Source organism: Bactrocera dorsalis, chromosome 2, assembly GCF_023373825.1.
Source record: "Bactrocera dorsalis isolate Fly_Bdor chromosome 2, ASM2337382v1, whole genome shotgun sequence".
Classification (NCBI taxonomy): Eukaryota; Metazoa; Arthropoda; class Insecta; order Diptera; family Tephritidae; genus Bactrocera; species Bactrocera dorsalis.
The window spans coordinates 72169742-72197525 of NC_064304.1; the positions used below are offsets into that span (position 1 = coordinate 72169742).

The following is a 27784-nucleotide window of genomic DNA, read 5'->3' on the forward strand; positions in this document are numbered from 1 at the left end:
AGAAAAACAGGCTCAAAACTTTCGAAAATGTGTAAAAAAAAGTCACTCAAAAGATGAGCTCTAGTATTAATATTAAGAGGTGGCTATTTCAAATTTTCTGTTTTCCATATAAATTACATGGAAAAAAATCATTTTTTTTTTTTGTGGTGGTTATTGTGCGGAGGTTTTAATGTGCACACGACGACGGCCAGTAGGGATGGTAAAATCGATTCCGGTTCTACTCGAGAATCGAGTTTTCTCGTTAAATAATCGATGTATGCTCGCATTTGCTTTCGTAAACATACAAATGTGCCAAAGAAATAATATACATACATATTTATGTATATGCCATAGAAATTCTATTGGTACAAATATGGAAATGATCAATAAATATTAATTTATTTAAAATTTAAAAAATAAAAATAAAAAGAAATAAAATTAAAATAATTTTTCATAATTTTTCCCGATTTTGTAAAATAAAATTAAAATTTTGACCATTTTTCGGCAAAAAATGGTTCATTTGGTACAAAATAATCACGCATATGTGACAATGGTTCTTATTATATAGTGCAATATAAGCATGCATACATATAGAATACTTTGTTACATTCTCTGTGTGACTTTGTATATTTTTTCTCAAAACAGTTCTCTTTATATATTCTCGCATGTATTTAGTCATTTTACATATGTACATATATTTCTGCCACTGAACGTGCTCAGTTCTGCTAAATAGCAGCGGGAACGGCGAATTCCCCTTTGTGATTCTATCAGCTCTGTTAACCGCGCAATCGAACCAGCATTTGCGATAGCATTTGACGGAGTCGGCAATTGATATTCAGGAACATCTAGAATCTTTAAAAGAGAAATAACTTCTCTTGGAAGTTGCAAATTTTTTTTTGCTGAATGACGGTTCTTTAGGCATATACTGAATAAGAATGGGTCAGAAGAATCCATGGCTCTGTTAAAAACATCAGATATATTGTGTTCTCTAGAGTCTTTTCGTGCATGCTCAATGCGATCCTTTTTATAAAATTTATTTCTCGCCTCAGAAGCACTTTCTCTAGCGCATCCGAGAGGCACGATTGAGGCTTCAAACTTTCAGGGGTATTGCTGCTGAATATTTGTTTAAAAGAACTTTGTCCTGTGGAACCGTCGAAACCATAACTTAAAACCAATCTGACATCATTCAACTCTTCTATTTGCATCAAAACTTCTTCTTGGTATGACAAAATTCTTGTTGCTGTATGGTTAACCAAGCCCTGCAGAGGAATTTGTGCTGATGATTCCGTTACCGATAGTCCATCAGGTCGGCATTGCAGTTTGCACTCTTGAATTTTTTGGTAATGTGGATAAATATCACAGTTTCGTGACTTGCTCATTGCCCGAATGTTTATGTACTGTTGCTTTGTTAAATTATTTTCTATCAAAAATAGTAATGCTTCCTCGGGGGATAGTGGTAAAGGTTTTTTGTCATTGGAGGTTAAAGTTTTTCTCATTTTTGTAGCCCTAGATGGAGATGAAGCTGCTTCCTTTAAAACAAAGTTTAAATCATTTGCTTTTGATGCATAAGCTGATATTTAAGCAGCATGGACCAATAATTTGGTATCGTGACCCTGTACGGACGATACTTCGGAAGCAAGTTTTCGTTTTTGCCTCGCACTTCCCTCGCTGTATCCAACATGAGGGCGGCCTCTTTTGTTTGCGATATCACTCTCAGAAATTTTAAATTCAGTCACATTTGATAGCCATAAACTTTCGTTGTTCTCAAATCTCTTCGCACATCTTTGGTTCTTGTTCCACTTTTGGGTAGCAGTTGCACAAAAATTGTTAATTTTCTTTTTGATTGATGCCATACATTCGTCATCCACACTTCTATTAAATTTCTTGAAAATCCAGTTGACAACAATCGTAGCATTTCGGTTATTATCTAACCAAAATTTAACTATATCCGTATTTTTTATTTTTACGGAATCTTAAAAGGAAAATATAAATAATTTAGAGCAGTTGGGCTGCAGTTGGCTGCAGTTGAAATTACAACCACATGAAAGTACACATCATTACCTTTCTCCACATATATATTGTTCAACAAATACGTCCCAATAAACAAAGTACTACTCCAAGAAACATCAGGTCAATAACCAAAACTCCACAGTAAATACGACACACTTTGATGCAACAAAAAATTTACAACAACAACATTTTTATGAAACTTATTAATAACATTTTTTTTTACATACCTGAATTAATAATTTCCATTTTATAAAAATTGTATACAATTATAATATTTTGTTAAACAATGGATTAAATGTTAGGCACTATAAAGGTGAATGTAAGAAAACAAAACAAACCAAAAAAAACTACAACTTTGACAGCTTGGCTTTAAGACATGGGTTGCCACCTGATTCTAATTTTGTTTTTTTGGGTATTTCAAAATGTTTATTACAAAATGCCATTATCCTTTTTATGAAATAGTACACTTCAAAAATTGATTTTTTGCCTCAAAAACCGTTCATTTGACCTATAGTGCATCATACAGATTTCGATTTGCACCTTCTCTATGTTTTTAGTTTCTCTGAATGAGGTGTCGTTGGAAAGCTTATCGCTTGAATATTTTTATTTTTTTATTTATTTAATAATAGAAAAATTTGTTTTCTTATCGGTCACCACGCTCAAAAAGTGTAACTTGAATTAATATCAAAGAAAAAGAAATATTGCATGAATAAAATAAATAAATAATTATAATTACATAGGTTGATACAAAATGCTATGCGATAGCTTTACCGCGGCAGTCCCGAGTGCCACACGTCTGTTTTTATCAGATAGAAAAATTTATATCTTGCTTCCAACTAGTTGAACAAATATCTTGTTCCTTAGATTTTGTTGGAAATTGAATGCTCTACAAAAAAGGTTTTTTCGTAAACACAACCGTTTAAAAGATATTCACAGTTAAAGTTCGATTATTTTTGGGAAGTTTTTTTATTTCTTATGAAGTTTATAACTCAATGAAAAAAAATTATTATGAATAATGAAACTCATAGTTTTATAGGAAATTTACTGCTCCATAAAAATGGTCTCGTATGATTTTTCGATCAAGTTAAGCGGTTACGAGATATTCATCGTCAAACATCAATGCATATTAGGGTGGATAAAAAATTTTTTTTTTTTCGTTTGGTAAGAAAGCCTCTCCAAAAACCTCTGAGTTTCAACATTTTAAATGATTTTTTTTTTCATTTAGTTACAAAATTCATTAGAAATAAAACATGACAGTTTAATTTTGTCCACATTGGCAGAAAGTAAGTATATCTCTGATTTGGCAAATCGTTTGATATTAAAAATTTACGTTAAGGATAGCTTTAAGTGATGATAATGGGTCAATATCATCGGCATACGCCAGCAGCTGTACACTCTTATAGAAGATTGTAAGTTCTGCAGCTCGAACTATTTTCTCCAGCAGCAGATTGAAAAAGTCGCACGATAGGGAGTCGCCTTGTCTGAAACCTCGTTTGGTATCGAACGGTTCGGAGAGGTTCTTCCCGATCCTGACGGAGCTTTTGGTGCCGCTCAACGTCAGTTTACACAGTGGTATCAGTTTTGCGGGGATACCAAATTCAGACATCGCGGCATAAAGGCAGCTCCTTTTCGTGCTGTCGAAAGCAGCTTTGAAATCGACGAAGAGGTGGTGTGTGTCGATTCTCCTTTCACGGGTCTTTTCCAAGATTTGGCGCATGGTGAATATCTGGTCGGTTGTTGATTTGCCAGGTCAAAAGCCACACTGATAAGGTCCAATCAATTTGTTGATGGTGGGCTTTAATCTTTCACACAATACGCTCGATAGAACCTTATATGCGATGTTGAGGAGGCTAATCCCACGGTAGTTGGCGCAGATTGTGGGGTCTCCTTTTTTATGGATTGGGCATAGCACACTTAAAGTCGTTGGGCATGCTTTCGTCCGACCATATTTTACAAAGAAGCTGATGCATGCTCCTTATCAGTTCTTCGCCGCCGTGTTTGAATAGCTCGGCCGGCAATCCATCGGCCCCTGCCGCTTTGTTGTTCTTCAGGCGGGTGATTGCTATTCGAACTTCTTCATGGTCGGGTAATGGAACGTCTGCTCCATCGTCATCGATTGGGGAATCGGGTTCGCCTTCTCCCGGTGTTGTGCTTTCACTGCCATTCAGCAGGCTGGAGAAGTGTTCCCTCCATAATTTAAGTATGCTCTGGGCATCGGTGGCTAGATCACCTTTGGGGGTTCTACAAGAGTACGCTCCGGTCTTGAAACCTTCTGTAAGCCGCCGCATCTTTTCGTAGAATTTTCGAGCATTACCCCTGTCGGCCAGCTTATCGAACTGTTCGTACTCACGCATTTCGGCCTCTTTCTTCTTCTGTCTGCAAATGCGTCTCGCTTCCCTCTTCAACTCTCGGTATCTATCCCATCCCGCACGTGTTGTGGTCGATCGTAACGTTGCGAGGTAGGCAGCCTGTTTTCTCTCCGCTGCGACACGGCACTCCTCGTCGTACCAGCTGTTCTTTTGCACTTTCCGAAAACCAATGGTTTCGGTTGCAGCTGTACGTAAGGAGTTTGAAATGCCGTCCCACAGTTCCCTTATACCGAATTGTTGATGAGTGCTCTCAGAGACCAGGAGTGCAAGCCGAGTAGAAAAACGTTCGGCTGTCTGTTGTGATTGCAGCTTCTCGACGTCGAACCTTCCTTGTGTTTGTTGGCGTGCGTTTTTTGCTGCACAGAGGCGGGTGCGAATTTTGGCTGCAACAATATAGTGGTCCGAGTCGATGTTAGGACCTCGGAGCGCACGCACATCTGAAACACTGGAGACGTGTCTTCCGTCTATCACAACATGATCGATCTGGTTGGAGGGTTTTCGATCCGGAGACAGCCAGGTAGCTTGATGTATCTTCTTATGCTGGAATCTAGTACTACAGATAACCATATTTTGGGGATGTTTCGTTGTGGAGGCTGAATTTACCGACCGTAGTGCCAAAGATACCTTCTTTGCCCACCCTGGCGTTAAAGTCGCCAAGCACGATTTTGACATCGTGGCGGGGCATCTCTCATAAGTGCGCTCCAAGCACTCATAAAAGGCATCTTTGGTCACATTGTCCTTCTCTTCCGTCGGGGCGTGGGCGCAAATCAGCGATATGTTGAAGAACCTCGCTTTGATGCGGATTGTGGCTACACGTTCATTCACCGCAGTGAATGATAGTACTCGGCGACGGAGTCTCTCTCCCACCACGAATCCAATACCAAACTTGCGCTCCTTTATATGGCCACTGTAGTAGATGTCACAAGGACCTTCTCGTCTCTGTCCTTGTCCCGTCCATCGCATTTCTTGGACGACGGTGATGTCAGCCTTTATTTTCACGAGGACATCAACCAGCTGGGCAGTGGCACCTTCCCAATTAAGGGACCGGACATTCCAGGTGCATGCCCTCAATTCGTAGTCCTTATTTCGTTTGCCATGGTCGTCATCAAAAGGGGGGTCACTCATCCGAGGCTTGTTGTTCCTTTTCATTGGGGGTGTTTTTTTACGTGGCGGGTCCCAAGCCCAGCGTACAACCCTATGCAGGGGATGTTTCGCCTTCTCTAACGCCTTCAAACGGATGTTCTTAGGCTACCCAGAGGATACTTGGTCAAAGACCGGAAGTCGTGAGCTGCTTGAGTCATATGCAAAAGAATCGTTTCTGGCCACTCCCAAGTGAATGGCGATCAGAGAACTTTCCTCACTTGCGTGAATTTCTACACATGACTCCATCCTCCCATTCTTGGGCAATAATAATATATATTATCAAAAAAACATTGTCCTTGAATTTCAGTAATATTGACCGATAATTTCAGCAAAAAGTCAGCCATTCGCACTGGGATCCTCATATTCGGAACAACGTGGCTTTCACAGTTATCTTCTGACTGTGACAATTTTTTTACTCGAGAATGTGTATGAAATTTGACCCAGGCCCTTGCAGAGCCTTATTATATCATCCTGGGTGTAAAATTTATTCCCTTTGACGCTGTAAGTAACAGATTTATTGCTTTTTCAGCAGTTTTTAATAGAGCCGTCATATGGGTATGAGCGCTGTTATTATTCGATTTCAATTTTACAGTGTCGGTAAAGGTACTTGAGGGACATTACTTGAGTGAACTTAGTTAAAGTTTGACTGGCTTAGGGGACATGTATTTCAAAATTTTTAATCTTAATTTTCCGCCTATTTATGGCACTGTTTTCATTTAATGGCGTTTTCTTGGCATGGCAGTGGTTCGATTACACAAATCTAGGAATGTGTCCCTTTTTAGCAAGGAACAAAAGTAAAAAGTTTCATTACGATATCTTAATTATTGGTAAAGTTACAGCATACACAAACAGAGAGACGAACCGACGGACATACAAATAATAGGATTTCAACTCGTCTCTTCATCCTCATTATTTATATGTATAGAACTCCATATTAACTTCGATTAGTTTTAGGGGATACAAACAGTCGTTAGGTGAAGAAAAATATTATACTCTGTAGTAACATGCTACAAGTGTAAAAAATATGCATACGAAACAGAGGAAATTTTAATAAAATTGTCAAATCAAATACCATACGAGATTAGACAATTAAATAATGAGACTGATTTTATTGCAGCGCTTGTGATAAACCTGTGACCTTGAAATTCCCTTTCTCTTTTTTCGGCATCCCTCCCCTCTCCATTGATATATCTACCATCGCTCTAGCTTGTACAGTTCGCTTGCTGCATCAAGTTGAGTAGACGTGTGTTTGTAGTGAAGTAGTCAAGAGCAACGCGTCGCGATAAAATTTTGCGCCAGATTGGGCGAAACAGCTTCGCAAACGTGCGCTAAAATTGTAAGAGTGTATGGTGATAGTGCTCTTGGTCGTACCATATGCGTCTCCGCGCGCCCCCTGCCCGAAGAAAACAAGTCAACAGGGTGCACCCAGACATCGCTCGTAACACACGAATCATGGAAAATGCGCTGGAATCGCTGTATAGCTGCCCAAGGGGACTACTTTGAACATACGGTTTTTATAGAATCAGTCTCATTACTTAATTGTCACACCTCGCAAATCACCTTTCCGTATGCTCGAAAAAGGGATGCTTTGATTTGAAGCAGGGAAGTCAATACCACCAATATCCCCGATATATTGATCGAAACATTTCGCACCCACGATTAAATGAACAACAAAGAATTGCATAAGAGTTTTTAGGTTCTAGAGTGGTTTACTTTCTTGATATACTTTGGGGAACTGTAAAAACACTCGTCATTTCCTTGCCATTCTTAAACTTACTTAGCTTCATGTCCGAAATACTTTTATTAATTAAACTATCTAACTTACCCAATTTACTATATTCGTCATAATAGTGCTGTGGGAAGGCGTTTACCGATATCCAAAATTTGTACAGATATCACAGTTCTAATTTGTGAATGAAAAATAACCAACACTGACACTAGTTAGCCATGTTCGTTTAAGATCTTATGTCAATGTGTTCAGTAAGGTTTCTTCATTTTCTTTGTTTGAAGAGTTCGAAGGTCGTCCAAAACAAGCCATGTATTCAACGATTTTTCAATTTGACTGCTTTGTACCGCTAATACAAAACATGAAATAATTACTAATTTCAAAGATGTTCAAGCATAATTGTAACAAGTAAGGAAGGGCTAACTTTGGGTGTAATCGAATATTTCATATTCTTGCAACTTATCTCTAATAAGACAAGAAAATACCTACGGTGCTGATTTTGACACACTGGCATAATACTATTTGAAAGCAATTCTCTCGGAATTTTTATATCTAATATACTACCGAGCCCAAAAAATAAGGAGGCATTTGAATTTAAACTGCGCGCGTTGAAGGATTTGGAGCATTAATTTTTTTTAGGTTGGTGGTACCGTCAGTCATATTTGTAAGCGATGGCAACTCTGTTGCCCATCAAGTGTCAAATAAAATGAAGCAAGTGGCAGCAACCAAAGACACAGTCAACGAGCAACCGTCAGCGAGTGAGCAACATAAACGAAATATTTGAGAACATCCAGTAAAGTTGAATAAGTGTAACATTTTTCTTATATTCACAATAAAGTTTTGTATTATTATATATAAGTGTTTGACTGTGCACACGAGTACGGTGTTTCTCTACAGTTCAGAAGTGGGATGATAAACCCATACACGTCTACAAACATAGTAAGTATATGTATGTGCGTTGGTGAAGGGCTATAGGCACCGGCAGATATATATACACGATACGTAAAAACGATACGATGGTGAAGATCAGTGATCTGAAGGTGGAACAACTGAAGAGGTTGCTACGGGAAAGGCAATTAGCGACGACTGGCACGCGAGACCAGTTGTTGCAACGTCTTAGCGCATATGAGGAGTCCGACGAGGTGGACATCCAAGAGATCAACGTTACGGAGGACTCATCCGAGATGTCAACGGTAGCACAACTGCAGCAGGAGATGAAGCAGTTACGCGAGATGATGGCGCAGCTGCTACAAGCGCAAAACAACGGGACTGGTACAGTTAGCATGAAAGAGGTACAAACGGTACAAAACGCAAATAGCAACGATAGCGCAGTCGCAGTCAACGGCGGCGCAGGCGTTCAGAGTCACGCCACTGACGCTATTTCAACGAACGACGACAGCACGGTGGCAACTAACAACAACGTTACAACACGCATTCAAAGCAACGGTGATATTTCTGCGAACGGGAATATGCGACACGCGTCAGTTAAAGAAATTGCAAATACCCTGCCGGAATTTGATCCAACGAATAACGCAAGCATTACGCTAGAGCAATTTATTGATAGAGTCGATCGAGTAGTGGAAGCATATATAGATGGGACGAGAAATTTTTATTGTTAGCTATTTACACACGTTTAAAAGGAGTTGCACGTATGTGGTTGGATGCATCACCCACATTACACACAACTTGGGAAAATTTTGCTGATGCGTTACGACACGAATTTGGTTCAGATCGAGACGAGGCAGAAATTCATTTCGTGATGGCCAATGCAACGAGGAAGCCAAAAGAAATCGTAAAAGAATATTGTTTTCGAGTGGCGGCACTAGGTATACGTTACAAACTGAGTGAGGCAGCCATTATACGTTATGCAAGAGCTGGGTTAAAACATAGAGAACTCCAACAAAGCATTGCAGCAATGAAGTTTACAACAATGAAGCAGATGAGAGACGCCATCGAGGACTATTTCATTAATCGCGGAGGGCTAAGTGAGCCACAAGTACATCAACTAAGTAAGCGAGACAACAATAACGAAAAATATGCTGAGTCAACGAAACAAAATGGTGAATTTAAAGCACAATTGAAATGCTACAATTGCAACGTACCTGGACATTTCGCCAACAAATGTCCATTGCCGCAGAAACGACATCGCTGTACAACGTGTAACAAAGTTCATCCAAACGGAGGAAATTGTGAGAAGACGACAGTAACGTTACGACGACTTGGTGCAATCAACCTTGACGAATGTTTCAAGAAGTTAGTTTACATAAAAGCGCAACCGTATATCGCATTCATCGACACGGGCAGCCAATGCAGCATCATTCGTAGGTCAGTAGCCAAGCGCATCGACGATAAAGCCGTAAAATGCTGCTTACAAGTAAAAGGCATTTGCGGAGGGGTGCGTACGTTCACGGAGGCTATTACCATAGACATCACCATCGACGGAATCAACATCGAGACGCAAGCCTCCATCGCTGATGACGAGTTACTGGAAAAAGACGTTTTAATAGGTCAAGATGTTATCATCAATGCAAACACTACGCTGAAAATTGAAAATGGTCGCACAATATTCGGAAGCAGACGAGCAGTACAGACAACGGTAATAACTGAGAGCAATTTTTCCAAATTAATGTCCAATTTCAGCAATGAAGCAGAACGAAATAAGATACAAAGTCTTCTGGCAAGCTATGCCGATGTTTTCTCCATTGGGCTGAAAGATATTGGCAAAACTGACGTAGTTCAAGCTAGCATCGAACTTGAGAGCAATCGCACCATATTTCAAGCGCCTTATCGTATTCCAGAACCGAAGCGTGATATTGTCAACAGGATGGTTGAGGAGTTGCTTGAGCGTGATATTATCACGAAATCGACATCCGAATACGCAAGTCCCGTGGTCTTAGTCAAAAAGCAGAATGGAAGTGATCGGTTATGTATCGACTATCGACGAATTAATAAGGTAACAAAGAAAGAGAATTTTCCAGTCCCGAATATTGAAGAACGGCTACACGAAGCGAAACGTTTCCGATACTTTTCGTCACTCGATTTGAATAGTGGGTACTATCAGATCAAAATGGCACCTGATAGTAGGAAATACACCGCTTTTATCACGACGGACGGTCTATATGAGTTCAAACGCATGCCGTTTGGTTTAAAGAATGCACCAGCTGTGTTTAATAGACTCATGGCAGAAATCCAAAGACGGGTGGAGACGGGCGACATGCTGCATTATATGGATGACATCCTAATCGGCAGCAATTCTCTCGACGAAATGTATACAAAGCTTTCTCGTATACTCCAAGTACTACGTACCTGTGGACTCACATTGAACGTTAACAAATGTGAGTTGTTCACGCAAACAATAACGTTTTTGGGACATCAGCTAACTCCTGAAGGCATCAGTCCGGGCAACGTCAAAACCAACGCTATCGTACATTTTCTACAGCCGAGAAATGTCACTGAAGTACGAAAATTCTTAGGTCTCAGTGGCTACTTCCGAAAATTCGTCGCTGGTTATTCCATTATTTCTGAACCATTACGCAAATTGCTACGCAACAACACCGCATTCGCATGGGGACTACAGCAAGAGTCAGCATTCAACGAACTCAAAACCGCATTGTCGTCGAGGCCAACCATAATCAACTACCGCATCGAAGCCGAACACGAACTACATACAGACGCAAGCTCTATCGGCCTTGCAAGCGTTTTGTTGCAAGTCGAGAATGGACAACTGCACCCGATCTCATATTTTAGTCGCTCTACTACAGACAACGAAAAACGTTTCCATAGCTATGAACTCGAAGCATTAGCGATTGTGGAATCATTGGAAAGATTCAAATACTACGTATACGAAAAGAAGATCAAAGTTATTACCGATTGCAACGCTTTACGAACAACGATGGAGAAGCGAGAGCTTATACCACGCATTGCCCGATGGTGGTTGAGAATCCAAGAATTCTACATTGAAATTCAACATCGACCAGGAGCTCGTATGGCCCATGTCGATGCGTTTCCAAGATGATTATCGACCAGGCAGATTGGTTGTTTAGTGTTCAGCTACAAGACGAGAAAATAAGAAACATCGTTAACGAAATACAGAATGAGGTGAAGCCAGAATATCCCGATTACGTTGTTGAACTGGGACGCCTATATCGAAAACACGACAACAAACTACTATGGGTTGTTCCAAAGCAATTAAGGTTCCAAATACTGCACGAATGCCACGATAAGGCAGGTCATATGAGCGTTGACAAAACAATGAAACGAATTCTCAATCTCTTCTGGTTTCCTCGAATGCGCAATTACGTAAAGAGCTACATCAACTCATGTGTGGGTTGTGCTTTAAATAAAACCCCTGGCGGACGACGTGAGGGTCGATATCACTACGACAACGTTAAGCCAATACCGTTCACGACCATACACATTGATCATTTGGGTCCGTTCCCAAAAAGTTCAAAACGCAACGAGCATGTGTTGGTAATTGTAGATTCATTTACCAAATTCACAATCCTACGAGCAGTCAAGAGTACCGCAACAAGCCATGTAATTCCGGTATTGCTTGAGATCACGAGCTATCTAGGAATGCCTGAACGTATCATATCCGACCGAGGAACGGCCTTCACTTCAAAAGCGTTCCAAAAGTTTTGCGATGAAAACAGCGTCAAACATATTCTCAACGCAGTGCGGACGCCACGCGCTAACGGACACGCTGAACGAGCAAACCGCGTCATCCTATCCATGCTACTACCTTCTACTGATGACGAAAGACGATGGGACGACAAATTACGTCAAATACAATGGAGCATTAATACCATCCCGAATAAAACCACAGGTTGTACACCATTCCGACTACTTTATGGGTACGTGCCTCGAGACATCCTGCAGAATCAACTTATCCAGGCACTTCAAGACGATGATGTTGACCTGATAAACGACACCGACCTACAGCAACTACGAGTCGACACAGCTCAATGAATAAACGACGTAAGAGCACAAGCCAAGAAGCTATATGACGCAAAGCATAATCAACCGAAGACGTACAACGAAGGTGATCTCGTATTGACTACAAACGAACCAATAAGCTCCGGTACATCACGTAAACTAGAACCACGATTCAGAGGACCATTCATCATCACCAAAGTCCTGCCAAATGATCGTTATGTAATTGAAGACTTACCTCATGCCGAGCGAACGCAACGTCACTACAAAGCCGTATTTGCATCAGATCAACTTAAAACTTGGTGCATGTTACCACCAGATGATCCAGACGACATAGACAACGAAGATGAGAGCACCATGGGCGAGGGCGCCACATTGGGTCAGGAAAGCCGACTGTAAGCGATGGCAACTCTGTTGCCCATCAAGTGTCAAATAAAATAAAGCAAGTGGCAGCAACCAAAGACACAGTCAACGAGCAACCGTCAGCGAGTGAGCAACATAAACGAAATATTTGAGAACATCCAGTAAAGTTGAATAAGTGTAACATTTTTCTTATATTCACAATAAAGTTTTGTATTATTATATATAAATGTTTGACTGTGCACACGAGTACGGTGTTTCTCTACATATTTATGTCAAATTTCATGTCAAAATATTCATTAGTGTTTGAGATACGTATCGTTTTGTAAGCTGCTAAAATTGAGTTTTTCGTTTTTTGCGATGTCAAAATTTGTTGAGCAAAGAATTTGCATTAAATTTTGTTTACGGAATCAATTTTCTGCTGCGGATACGTTGAGGATGGTGCAGAAAGCCTTTTGTGATGAGGCTATGTCTAAAAAAATTGTTTACAAGTGCTATAGTGAGTTCCAAGCCGACCGTGAACGTGTCGAAGACGAAGAGCGTCCAGGGCGACCATCACCCTCAACCGACGAAGCTCACGTTCAACAAATCAAACATTTGGTGTTGAAAAACCGTCGATTAACAATTAGAGACCTTGTTGATGAAGTTGGCATATCGAAAGGATCAGCCAATACCATTTTGAAGGATGTTTTGGGCCTCAAGCGCGTCAAATCTCGACAGGCGCCGAAAACATTGAATTTTTTGGAAAAAATGCGTCGCGTTGAAGTGTGTGAAACGATGCTTTCCGACTACCAGGGTGTCATGAAACGTATGACGATGAGACTTGGATCTATGCTTACGACCCCGAAACAACCGATCAATCGAGCGTGCCAAAAGAGAGCCGAGAAAAAAAAATTGGGTCAAAGTCGCTCAAAAATCAAGGTCATGTTGACTCTTTTCTTCGATTCTCGTGGTGTTGTGCATTATGAATTCTTTTCAACCGGTCAAACAGTCAACAAGGAATATTATTTGAACGTTATGCGTCGTTTGCGTAACGCTATCCGCCTAAACAGACCGGAATTGTGGAAAGACAATTCTTGGTTTTTACACCACGATAATGCACCATCCAACACTGCCCTCGTAATTCGTGATCATTTCGCCAAAAACTCAACTCATATCGTTCCGCAACCACCATATTCACCTGATCTGGCGCCGCGCGATTTCTAGTTGTTCACCAAGCCCAAAAGACCGCTCCGGGGACACCGTTTTTATACGATAGAGGAGATTCAAGCCGCAGCGAAGACGGAACTGAAGGCCATCCCGGAAAGTGTCTACAACCAGTGTTTCGAAGATTGGAAAATCCGTTGGCATAAGTGCATTGCATCGGGAGGGGATTACTTTAAAGGAGATGAGATTGATTTGGAAGAATAAATAAAGAATTTTCAAAATAAATACAATGTCACCTTATTTTTTGGGCACAGTGATATTAGGATGGAGTCATGTGTAGAAGTTCACGCAAGTGAGGAAAGTTCTCTGATCGCCATTCACTTGGGAGTGGCCAGAAACGATTCTTTTACATATGACTGAAGCAGCTCACGACTTCCGGTCTTTGACCAAGTATCCTCTGGGTAGCCTAAGAACATCCGATTGAAAATCAACTGTAAGCCTCGGATGAGAGACCCCCTTTTGATGACGACCATGGCAAACGAAATAACGATTTGAGGGCATGCACCTGGAATGTCCAGTCCCTGAATTGGGAAGGTGCCGCTGCTCAGCTGGTTGATGTCCTCGTAAAGATAAAGGCTGACATCAGCGCCGTCCAAGAAATGCGATGGACGGGACAAGGACAGAGACGAGAAGGTCCTTGTGACATCTACTACAGTGGCCATATAAAGGCGCGCAAGTTTGGTGTTGGATTCGTGGTGGGAGAGAGACTCCGTCGCCAAGTACTATCATTCACTCCGGAGAATGAACGTCTAGCCACAATCCGCATCAAAGCAAGGTTCTTCAACATATCGCTGATTTGCGCCCACGCCCCGACGGAAGAGAAGGACAATGTGACCAAAGATGCTTTTTATGAGTGCTTGGAGCGCACTTATGAGAGATGCCCCCGCCACGATGTCAAAATCGTGCTGGGCGACTTCAACGCCAGGGTGGGCAAAGAAGGTATCTTTGGCACTACGGTCGGTAAATTCAGACTCCACGAGGAAACATCCCCAAATGGGTTGAGGCTGATCGACTTCGCCGGGGCCCGAAATATGGTTATCTGTAGTACTAGATTCCAGCATAAGAAGATACATCAAGCTACCTGGCTGTCTCCGGATCGAAAACCCTCCAACCAGATCGATCATGTTGTGATAGACGGAAGACACGTTTCCAGTGTTTTAGATGTGCGTGCGCTCCGAGGTCCTAACATCGACTCGGACCACTATCTTGTTGCAGCCAAAATTCGCACCCGCCTCTGTGCAGCAAAACGCACGCCAACAAACACAAGGAAGGTTCGACGTCGAGAAGCTGCAATCACAACAGACAGCCGAACGATTTTCTACTCGTCTTGCACTCCTGCTCTGTGAGAGCACTCGTCAACAACTCGGTATAAGGGAACTGTGGGACGGCATTTCAAACTCCTTACGTACAGCTGCAACCGAAACCATTGGTTTTCGGAAAGTGTAAAAGAACAGCTGGTACGACGAGGAGTGCCGCGTCGCAGCGGAGAGAAAACAGGCTGCCTACCTCGCAACGTTACAATCGACCACAACACGTGCGGGATGGGATAGATACCGAGAGTTGAAGAGGGAAGCGAGACGCATTTGCAGACAAAAGAAAAAAGAGGCCGAAATGCGTGAGTACGAACAGGTCGATAAGCTGGCCGACAGGGGTAATGCTCGAAAATTCTACGAAAAGATGCGGCGACTAACAGAAGGTTTCAAGACCGGAGCATACTCTTGTAGAACCCCCCAAGGTGATCTAGCCACCGATGCCCAGAGCATACTTAAATTATGGAGGGAACACTTCTCCAGCCTGCTGAATGGCAGTGTACGCACAACACCAGGAGAAGGCGAACCCGATACCCCAATTGATGACGATGGAGCAGGCGTCCCATTGCCCGACCATGAAGATGTTCGAATAGCAATTGCCCGACTGAAAAACAACAAAGTGGCAGGGGCCGATGAATTGCCGGCCGAGCTGTTCAAACACGGCGGCGAAGAGCTGATAAGGTGCATGCATCAGCTTCTTTGCAAAATATGGTCGGACGAAAGTATGCCCAACAATTGGAGTTTCAGTGTGCTATTCCCAATCCATAAAAAAGGAGACCCCACAATCTGCGCCAACAACCGTGGGATTAGTCTCCTCAACATCGCATATAAGGTTCTGTCGAGCGTATTGTGTGAAAGATTAAAGCCCACCGTCAACAAGCTGATTGGACCTTATCAGTGTGGCTTCAGACCTGGTAAATCAACAACCGACCAGATATTCACCATGCGCCAAATCTTGGAAAAGACCCGTGAAAGGAGAATCGACGCTCACCACCTACTCGTCGATTTCAAAGCTGCTTTCGACAGCACGAAAAGGAGCTGCCTTTATGCCGCGATGTCTGAATTTGGTATCCCCGCAAAATTAATACGGCTGTGTAAACTGACGTTGAGCAACACGAAAAGCTCCGTCAGGATCGGGAAGGACCTCTCCGAGCCGTTCGATACCAAACGAGGTTTCAGACAAGGCGACTCCCTATCGTGCGACTTCTTCAATCTGCTGCTGGAGAAAATTATTAGAGCTGCAGAACTTAATCGAGCAGGTACAATCTTTTATAAGAGTGTACAGCTGCTGGCGTATGCCGATGATATTGATATCATCGGTCTCAACACCCGCGCCGTTAGTTCTGCTTTCTCCAGACTGAACAAGGAAGCGACCCATATGGGTCTGGCAGTGAACGAGGGCAAGACGAAATATCTCCTGTCATCAAACAAACAGTCGTCGCACTGGCGACTTGGCTCCCACGTCACTGTTGACAGTCATAACTTTGAAGTTGTAGATAATTTCGTCTATCTTGAAACCAGCGTAAACACCACCAACAATGTCAGCCTGGAAATCCAGTGCAGGATTACTCTTGCCAACGGGTGCTACTTCGGACTGAGTAGGCAATTGAAAAGTAAAGTCCTCTTTCGACGAACAAAAACCAAACTCTATAAGTCGCTCATAATTCCCGTCCTGCTATATCATGCAGAGGCTTGGACGATGACAACAACCGATGAGTCGACGTTGCATGTTTTCGAGAGAAAAGTTCTGCGAAAGATTTATGGTCTTTTGCGCGTTGGCCACGGCGAATATCGCATTCGATGGAACGATGAGGTGTACGAGATATACGACGACATCGACATAGTTCAGCGAATTAAAAGACAGCGGCTACGCTGGCTAGGTCATGTTGTCCGGATGGATGAAAACACTCCAGCTCTGAAAGTATTCGACGCGGTACCCGCCGCGGGAAGCAGAGGAAGAGGAAGACCTCCACTCCGTTGGAAGGACCAAGTGGAGAAGGACCTGGCTTCGCTTGGAATATCCAATTGGCGCCACGTAGCGAAGAGAAGAAACGACTGGCGCGCTATTGTTGACTCGGCTATAATCGCGTAAGCGGTGTCTACGCCAGTAAAGAAGAAGATATTTCACAAATTTACCGATATTTTCAATATTTCAAGAGCTTGCAATTAGACCGACCGAATACCGAATATGGTTTTTTGGTGCTTTGAATAGATTTGTCCGATTTGGACAATTTTTGGTCATGGGGTAGCCTACTTTAAGTGGGCAAAATGCAATTTTTTCGCACTGGAATATAAAAATCTCAATATAAGATTATATATCCAATATTACCGATTTACTAGTTTTTAACGTAACCCTATTTGGGCAAAGGGCAGGGTTATAATCCGATTTCATTAATTTTCACATTGTCATTATAGATTTTTATTTGCTTGTGGGAGTGGCAGTTTACCGATTATGCTCATCTGTAAACTCGATCTCATTATATAGTATGTTATATAAGTATACTTATATAATTCCATATCTAACTCGATTAATTTTACGTGATACAAACAACATCTAGGTGAACAAAACTCATATACTCTGTAGCTACATGTTGCAAGAATATAAAAATTTACATGTTTTTTTTATTTAATCCTTGACAAGTTGAGATCAAATTATAGAAATATTCAATATTAATATTATGAGCGGTTGCAATATTGGTAAGTGGGAAATATTAGGCTGCAATTAAACTGGAACATAAAAGCGGAGGGAAAGGAAAAGAAATAAGTAAATGAAATAAGAGGTTAGCGATTGTTGGATCAATTCTGATTGAGTTAAAAAGAAAAATTAAACGAGGTAAATATACGTAAGAAAATAATAATATTATTATTTTTTTGAAACAGTGTTGAATCCATAAGTAAACTAGATTGTGGCACGACATATTTAGGAGCATTAATTTCATAAATAGTAAGGTTTTTAAATATTTTTATTTCTTTTAACTAAAGCTATTGGAATCGGGTTTGCCGGAAGTGCGATACATCCTATATTTATTTCTATGTTATTGCCATTTTCATAATATATATTAAATTGGCTTAATATGTTGGCTACTAAAATAAAACCAAAACCACGTACTAAATTCTGCCCAATACATGTTCTTTTTCCTATACTGAATGGTAAAAAATATGGCATATTTTTTCTTATTTGTATAACTTCGTTTTTAGTTTTGTTAATTGTGTTTCTAAAAGATTCTTCCATTTCCGATTTCTCACAATTCCTTAATACATTCAAGGTTGGCTTCGGTTCGTTTTTCTCAACGGAGTAATCCAAAAACCTTTCTGGTTGGAAACAATTAGGCTTCTTCCAGTACAACTTATTGTGATTTAGGTTGTAGTTATTAATAAAAACAATAGTGTCTTTTGCAACACCATAACCACATATTACAGTATCTTCAGTCGCCACATGTGGTACTATCGGAGAGGACGAACATCTGAGAACTTCGAATATTGTTGCCATAGTAAAAGGCATAGAATCAATATCATAAAAGCTGATTATTCGCTGTCCTTTACATGAAACTGAATCTGCCTCTAATTGAATTTTCTTGGCAACATTGGGGTGTTTAATCAAATATATCAGAGTAAGCATAACTAAATTTCCAACTGCTGAGTGTCCTCCAATAAAATCTTCTAACATAAACAATATTGTATCGCATGAAAGTTTTTTGTCCTCCATGAGGCTGTTGAGTAAAGCATCCGTAAAATCGTCTTGTGGTTGAGAGGAGTTTAACTCCTCTCTTTTATTAATAATACGTTTTAAAATAAAACTGCGGATAGTAGATGACCAGTGAATTAATTTATTCATGTGGTTTTTGTAGAACGGTGCCAACCATGGTAAGAAGTCAACCGCATATCCTTGGTTTATTTCCCAAAAGATTTCGTCGAAAAAGTCAACTACTTCACAGAAATCATGATCATTATATTCAAAACGCACAGAGCACATGTATTGAAAAAACATGTTTGCACAAGCTCGTTGAACAAACGACTTTATCGGTATTTGCTTATTATTATTAATTGTTTCATTAAGCTTTTCTATCAGAATTTTTATCTCTGAACATCCAACATTCGACATCTTAATAAAATAAGGAGATGTGTCCCGCGGTGAACAATGTTTTCTCGCTAGATTGCGCCTCTTTTTTTGCAGAATTGACCAATCACAAAGGGCTAGAGCTGGAGAATTAAAAAACCAAATGAATTTTTATTATTATTACAGTATATAATATTTACATAGATCTTTAGTACATAAATTATTTCAACAATATTAAAATGTTTAACTAGGATTTGGTCATTTTCGGCTAGAGTAAAACTACGTATTATTCTGAACAACATTGACTAAGTGTCGATGAGACTAAAACCGGTCGTTTGTGGTATAAAGTTTTTCACAAGTTGGTAGAGTCCCACCTGCTATAAGTGTTTTCTTTAAAAATAAAAATAATAATACAATAATTGGCGTTAACTCGCCATAAAAAAGTCAGAAGCACTGAAATTATCCCCTAATGTGATGATTTCCGCTCTGCGTTTGTCATAAAAAGTCTACTTACAGGTGCCAAGAAAAAAGCACGGTAAAATTGGAAGATACGATATATTTGGTTACAGTTAAATTTGCTCTAACTTAGTGGTTTCATATATATGTAATTAGTGTAATTTTTTTGAACACCTGGAAATTATTTCAAGATATGACTATATATTATTACATACTGGTACCGGCATAAGCCTTTGGTACCGAGTTAAGCAAATGGCCGTAAAATAGAAAATATCAGTAAATTTGTGTGAATTTGTGAAAGGAAGTGCGAATCTTTATATGATAATAATGTGGCCTTATGCTTAAAATGGATAAAGTTGCTTCAGTATTTCCTCTATATACTCGTATGTACATATATCCGTCAGCATATACATAATATTGACCCAGTAGCGGATACAGAGGGAGAAAATTTGAAGAGCCAATGCCTTATTAGTCATTTTACTGCTCTTTAAAAATGTGAAGTAAAGGATATATAATCCAGAAATGTGCAATTTTATTTCAGAAACAAAATTAAAGACTGCCGCCATATTTAAATATAGTAAATAATGCTTTTAGCATTAAAACTGATGCTACAAAGTGTAGCAACGTATGCAGATTAAGTTTTTAAAAAATCCAAGTGCCAAATTTGAAGCGACATTTCTTGATAGAGAACTTGAAGAAAATGCTGCATTAAGCTCCATCTGAGATATATTCGATTGATACATTTTCGGCGCTTTATCTTCCAAGTAGTAAATCTAATCATAGAAGAATTAGTAACTAGAAAAACAAGGAAACAGCGAGAAAAGCAACGATACTCTTCGCAGCAGTGTGCAAATTTCAATTTATAATTAGGATTTTTTGCTTATGTGATATTTTATCTCTAACCCATTCACTCAGCGTGATTTTTTAGAAAGAATCAATCGATCTGGTAGATACTTTGCTTGTAACATTCCGAAATCAAAACGCTGAAGAACACTTTCGATCCATTTAACGACACGAAAACAATGGTGGCAGAACTGAAAGTTGTCGAAGAAAAACAAAGAATCTACGCCCGACAAACAAAACAAATTTCTGCGTGAGAAACTTGCGAAGAATACTACAGGGTCTCAGTGTACATTCCTCTGTTGAATACATTCGCGAAGATTTGAAGGTGCGCTTTTTTAGTTAAGTATTGGATGGACCTCAACTGAGTTTGCTGCTTCCAGGAAAAGTATTTGCTTTGAAAACCAAAGGAATGGAAAATTTTATTGACTGCTCAATAGATAGATTTAAAGACCTTTTGGATAATGACAATGTCGGGCGACGTTTGAGCTAAAAGGTCAACTAGATCACTGGCATTGCCATTGGGGGCAGATAGTCAAAAGATAACAAGTTACCGACGTAGCTATTAAACTGTATAAAGACTACTATATTTAATATAATAATCTTCATGTTTCAAGTAAATTTTTATTTCTTCTACCTACAACCCACTCTTCGCCGCTCAAAAAATAATAATTCTGGATCCGCTCTTGTGGTTGCAATCGGGATTAAAGATCATTTAGTAACGAAAATTGATCTCATATGAAACATCTGTATATTCCTAACAGTGTGGCGTACATCTAATAGCTTTTTTTAGTTCGTCCGCCTGTGCAAGCGATAGCTTGACTATCAGTTGATGTACATACATATGTTGATTAATAGTACTTAGCCCGAATTATAAAAAAAAAATATTACGAGAAATTAATTTAATTCATAGCTTAAGCACTTAAAACTATTAGCAAATATATAAGTATTGAGCATCAGAAAATATTATCTTACAATTATTTCTGTCTCCTCCAAAGAGTTGATGGTATCTTATGAAATTGGGTCGTCCTCCGAAAAACTTTCCATTTTGATTAAGTACTTCTTTAATCAATTCCAAATTATTTATAACAATACATTTGGTAGCTCCCAGTGTTAACGAATACATACTTCCAAATTGTTTAGAAAGGTCTGTAAGTAATTCCGTAGTAGGCTTTTGGGAAACTAACAAATGTAGATTACCAAGTATTGGCCATGGCAAAGGACCTGGTGCTTGTTGATAAAATTTGGTTTCTTTTGTATGTTCAGTTGTTATCACTTTGATCTTACGAAAATGTTTATATAATATGAGGAGATACCAAAAACTCATTATTGCAACAGTTAAATAACACAATAAAAGCATTTTCAATGACTGAAAACTAATCCACGTAAGTTTTGAGTTGTGAGCGTATCGTTCCAACTAATAATCTTATCTTAAATGTTTCTAACCACATTGAAGAAAGTAGTGCATACTCAACATTTTAAATTATAGATGTAGCAGTTTTCGCCATTATTTCGTTTATAAATATGTAAATTTTATGTCTACATAAATTTGATATCTTAGCTGGTGAATGCATGTGAATTTATGTGCATTCATTATTTTGAACTGAAGCTCAGTAATTATCATATAAAACAGAATACCTTGTAGGGAAAATTATTCCAACTTATACATTAGCACTTGAATATAAAACTTGTGTTTTTGAAACAACACTTAATAGTGATCATAATTTTTTACTAAATTATCAAATGATTTATTTCAAAAATATAATTGTTCAATTCACAACCTGTCGTAAAGCATCGTAAAATAGTAAAATTATAAAAAACAAGTGTAAAAATTTATAATTTTACGATTTTAAATAATTACATACATTTTCGTGTACGGAAAATTAAAAGTAAAAATAAATTTTCATGCCATTAATGGGACATACTTCGTGCCTAGTAATCAATTAATTTAAACAATTGTTAAAAATGGGTTGGATCGGCGAAAAGATCGAATATATTGATTATCGTACGTATAGTATGGTCATCATCTCATGTGTAGCGCACTTTAGATATATAAACTATGTGTATGTATGTATGTAATCGCACATATTCAAACAAAGAGTTTTATCTGATTTTGTATTAAAATACAGTGGCACCTCATTAGTAATTTATAGTATAATGGACGATGAGAGGACATATGAGAACCTGATTATTGTTATCTGATCGCCACAGCATTCTATGCAATGCTTGATTAAACATGTTGTTATGCTGGTAATGATGAGCAATCCATAAAAAACAACATTACTATCAAGTGATGTTTCAACATTTTACAGATCTTATCCCTCTAAATTTGTTAGACCGAAGAGCGGCAAAATACATAAGGGGTATTCTCTTGCTCTTGCAAAACCCGGTGCACGGTGCAAGAATTGCAGATTTACAACGGCACAACAAAAAACACACGCAGAAAAATATTTGCAAGGGCTGTAAAATATGTCAGACCAAAACCCATGTATATTTGCGTGCAATGTCACGCAAAAATAAAATTGCCACCCTGTTGTAGTTGCCATTTTACATAAAGACATATTACCTCGTTAAATTGTTGAGAAAGGTAAAATTTAATTAGATTTTATAATTTCTATTTAAATAATAAAGTTTTGTTACAGTTTTTTTTGTTAAAAATGTATGCAATTGGACCAATTCATAGTAGCGCCAATTCACAGTAGCCATGCACAATAGTCATTTACAATAAATTGACTGAATCAGTCGCTCATATATCACTAGATTCTGCAATGGGTGCTCTCGTGCCCTTGTATATTTCGGTGTAGTATTTTTGCAATCAGCAATCTTGCAAGAGCAAGAGAATACCCCTATACTCTTTAAATAAATAAGTAGAGGAAGGGCTAAGTTTGGGTGTAACCGAATATTTTATAGAATCGTAACTTGCAATGAACAAAGCTAAAGAAGTGTTTAACATTAATCATTCGACGAAATCAAATTTGGTATTTTATTAAGTTATTAGCTGCCACGGCAAACGTTGTTTTGTCGTATACGTTACTTCTAGGAAATATGTTAAAATACATCTAATATTATAAGTTTGGTGGGATGAAATTATAATTGAAATACGAATGAAGATTTGTAGACAATTAAAGTATGTTTTATTTAGCTAATTAATTATCCTTTATTAAAGTATGCAAATAAAAAAAATATATTGAATTACAGTTATTGATAGCTATCTTCTTCTTTCCTGACGTAGACACCGCTTACGCGATTATAGCCGAGTTAACAACAGTGCCCAAGTCGTTTTTTTTTGCAATTTGGCTCCAATTCGATATACTAAGTGCAGCCAGGTCTTCTTCCACCTGATCTCTCTACCGGAGTAGAGGTCTTCCTTCTCATTTCCGGAATGTTTTCGTGAATTCGGACGACATGACCTAGCCAGCGTAGCTGCAATGTCATCTCCGCTCCGCAGGGTTGTGCGCTGGGTTTCGGACCCGCCATGTAAAAAACGTACCCAATGAAAAGAAACAACAAGCCTCGGATGAGTGACCCCTCTTTGGCAAACGAATTGAGGAAAGCAGCTTTGAAATTGACGAAGGGGTGGTGTGTGTCGATTCTGTTTTCACAGGTGTTTTCCAAGATTAGGCGCACAGTGAATATCTAGTCACTTGTTGATTTTCCAGGTCTAAAGCCACACTGATAAGGTCCAATCAGTTCGTTGACGGTGGTCTGTAGTCTTTCACACAATATGCTCGATAAAACCTTATACGCGATGTTGAGGAGGCTTATTCCACGGTAGTTGGCGCAGGTTGAGGGGTCTCTCTTTTTGTGGATTGAGCAGAGGACACACCATCGGCACCAGCCGCTTTGATGTTCTTCAGACGGGTAATTTCTATTCGAACTTCTTTATGGTCGGGAAATGGAACGTCTGCTCCATCGTCATCGATTGAGGAATCGGGTTCGCCTTCTCCTGGTTGGTTATATTTTCACTACCATTCAGCAGGAGAAGTGTTCTACAAAATTATGCTCCGGTTTTTAAACCTTCTGTTAGCCGCCGCATTTTTTCGTAGTCGGCCAGCTTGTAAAGCTCTTCATACTCACGCATTTAGGTTTATTTCATTTTATGTCTGGTCGAAGGTAACGTTGCGAGGTAGGCAGACTGTTTTCTCTTCGTTGCGAAATGGCACTCCTCATCGTACCAGAAGCTCTTTTGCATTTTCCGAAAACTAATATTTCGTGTGCAGCTGGTAAGCAGCTTGAAATGCCGTCACACAGTTCACTTATACCATGTTGCGTTCTCAGAGAGCAGGAGTGCAAACCAAGTAGAAAAGCGTTCGGCTGTCTGTTTTGACTGCAACTTCTCGAACCTTCCTTGTGTTTGTTGACTTGCCTTTTTTGCTTCACAGAGACGAGTGTGTGTCTCTCTCTCCACGAATTCCACACCGAATTTGCGCTCCTTTATATGGCCACGGTAGTAAATGCCACAAGGATTTACTCGTCTCAGTCTTTGTCTCGTCCATCGTGTTTCTTGAATGGCGGGAGGCACAGCCTTCACGCGAACATTATCCAGCTGTGTAGCGGCACCTTCCCAATTAAGGGACCGCACATCCCAGGTGCATGCCCTCAAATCGTAATCCTTAATTCGTTTTCCATGGTTGTTATCAAAAGGGGGATCTATCATCCAAGGCTGGTTGTTCTTTTTCATTGGAGCGTTTTTGACGTGGCAAGTCTATAACCCAGGGCACAACCCAACGGAAGGGATGTTTCGCCTTCTCACTTTAGCCTTCAAACGGATGTTCTTAGGTTACCCAGAGTATACTTGGTCAAAGACCGGAAGTCGTGAGCTGCTTGAGCCATATGTAGAAGGATCGTTTGTGGCCACTCGCAAGTAAATGCCGATCAAAGAACAACAACGCAATGGAGAGTGCAATGTATTTGGTCACTCCATCTTTAGAGAATACAAACATTCTGAATGATTTGCCCTGGCAAGCACATCCCACATAAAGTTGAGAAAAGCAAAGTGGCCCCAAATATAAGCCACAAACAGACAACGTCTGCCACTTTAAACGGAAATTTAGTCCAACCTTCATTTGTAAATAATAGGGGTATTCGCTTGCTCTTGCAAAACCCTTACACGGTGCAAGAATTGCACTTATTTCTTCTTGGTGCACCGGCACAACAACAAACATACGCAGACAATTATTTGCAATGCCAGTAAAATATGTCAGACCAAAACCCATGTATATTTACGCGCAATGTCACACAAAAATATAATTGCAACCCTGTCTTAGCTGTCATTTTACATAAAGACATATTGCGTCGTTAAATTGTTGAGGAAGGTAAGTTTTAAATAGATTGTATAATTTTTATTTAAATTATAAAGATTTGTTACAGGTTTATTGTTAAAAATGTATGCAGAAGGTGCGCCAATTCACAATAGCCATGCACATTAATCATTCACAATAAATTGACCGAATCAGCCGTGAACGTCCTCAATATAAAGACATAGCCTTATAGTAGTGTGGTCGAGTAAATCTTGGAGCACAACTTCAGCACATCTCTCTGTAACTCGTATTGAATCTTGTTTTGGATAGCAGCTTTTCTTTGCTTCTCTAATAAGCGTATAAAAGGAAAAATACCCTTGTTTGATTCGTGTAATAATTCCCACTGTTTTCTTGTAAAATCACCTTCAACAAAGATTTGTAAGGCTTCAGCAGGTGTGTACTTTTTTATTTCTGACTTCTGAGCTTCTATTATTTTTTTGTATTTTATGGCTCTTGTAGGTGTAGAAGTTACGTCTATTATGAACTTTATTTAGAAACCTGCAAATCCCTGCACATAAACTTAATGTATTATTTCACGAGAAAACTCGATTCTCGAGTAGAACCGGAATCGATTTTACCATCCCTACTGGCCGCCGTCGAGTGCACATTAACACCTCCGCACAATAACCACCACAAAAAAAAAATGATTTTTTTTTCCATGTAATTTATATGGAAAACAGAAAATTTGAAATAGCCACCTCTTAATATTAATACTAAGAGCTCATCTTTTGAGTGACTTTTTTTTACACATTTTCGAAAGTTTTGAGCCTGTTGAAAAAAAAGGTTGCCTTAGAATGGCACACCCTAATACATACATATAAGTAATGAAAACATCAAAATAAAGTTTATGGCGATGATTGCTTATCCCGTAGCAGAGTGCATAAGTGGTTTCTACGTTTTCAAAGTGGTCTTGAGGAAATAAATGACGATCAACATGTGGGCCAATCAAAACCCCTGATCACCGGAAATTCCATCGAAACTGTGCATGAATTCATCAAAAATCAGCCGAAATCATCATTGAAATTCATGGAAATGGAATTGAACATCTCCAAAACATCGATTTATCTCATTTTGACCGAATATTTGCACGGTTTGTTGCGCACAAATTGACCGACGACCAAAAATTGTTCAGAATCCAACATTCGAAGGACATCTTGTAACCGATTATTTGACCAAAAATCACATTTTAACCATAAACGGGGGAGTATTCACCTAATATGGCATAGTACGACTTCTTCATTTTCATGCATTTACCCATGAAAGAAAAGCGTTATGTAGACGTAGAGGCAATTTAAAAGACTTGCATCTGCATACTGGCGGCCATACCGGGCAATGAGCTAATACACTCGTTCGACATCCTTTTGAACCGTGAAAAAGAGTATATTAAAGCAAGACCCCTTTTTGAATGAAATAAATTGATTTTGCCGAAAAAACCAATTGTTCTGTTTTTTTTTTTAATCCTGTTTACTGTGGGAAGCACCTTGTATACTCTAGTGATTTCGGGGCCGCTAGACTACCTATGCATGTAAATATATAGGTAGGTATTTCTTTATCTCAGTTGCTGCAAAACAAGTTTGGGGGGCGGTACATAGAAAATAACGTTTATTACATAATTCGGGGTTGTTTTGAGATCCCCAATAGCACATGTTCATGCTACTTTTAGAATAGTTCCCATACAACTCGTAAATTTTTTCCATTATTGGTCATCAGCCCAGCATACAACGTCAGGTATATTTGACGTTTAAAAGCACAGCAGATTACATCAATCCGTTATTCAACGCAGGCATTTCCAGTACCAATTGGAAGCGTGGAATGGACACTCTAACAACCTTGGAAGGGTTTGAGGGACATCTAAAACCCTTGGTCTACTTTGGGTCCGGCATCCTGTTGCAATGCAACTCCACATTCAACTGACGAAGTGTCAGATCTTTCCGCATTCAGGTTTTAACCACAACCACCACGATACTGTCCGAGGGGCCAGTCCGCATGAGCCGATTGGAACTCCGAAGGCTTCTTCTCCCCCTGATACCAGAACTAAGTCTCCGATCAGACCTTGTAGCCGAAACTAATACCAGTTCAGCTTCCATACTGTTCTG

General features: G+C 39.6%; 3 protein-coding genes across 5 annotated transcripts in view; all 3 read right to left on the minus strand.

Annotated features, from left to right (window-relative positions):
* Window positions 1-27784, minus strand: part of LOC125776627 (uncharacterized) — a 518523-nt gene that overhangs the window by 148070 nt on the left and 342669 nt on the right. The window lies entirely within an intron of this gene.
* The window catches only part of LOC115066219 (hemicentin-2-like), a 469188-nt gene that overhangs the window by 10669 nt on the left and 430735 nt on the right, over window positions 1-27784 (minus strand). The window lies entirely within an intron of this gene.
* LOC105225301 (cytochrome P450 307a1) lies at window positions 17874-21965 on the minus strand. Its single transcript, XM_011203702.4, has 2 exons — window positions 21364-21965; window positions 17874-19235 (listed from the first exon to the last, which is right to left on the minus strand). Exons 1-2 carry the CDS (start codon window positions 21746-21748, stop codon window positions 17989-17991), a joined length of 1632 nt encoding a protein of 543 aa, XP_011202004.1. The 5' UTR covers window positions 21749-21965; the 3' UTR covers window positions 17874-17988.

Bases quoted from the DNA above. Each gene is read 5' to 3' on its own strand.
- LOC105225301 (XM_011203702.4), bottom strand. From the start codon at position 21,748: ATGCTTTTATTGTGTTATTTAACTGTTGCAATAATGAGTTTTTGGTAT. The intron at 19,236-21,363 runs GTAAGATAATAT...TTAATTCTCCAG, and splicing joins TGGAGGAGACAGAAATAATT to CTCTAGCCCTTTGTGATTGG.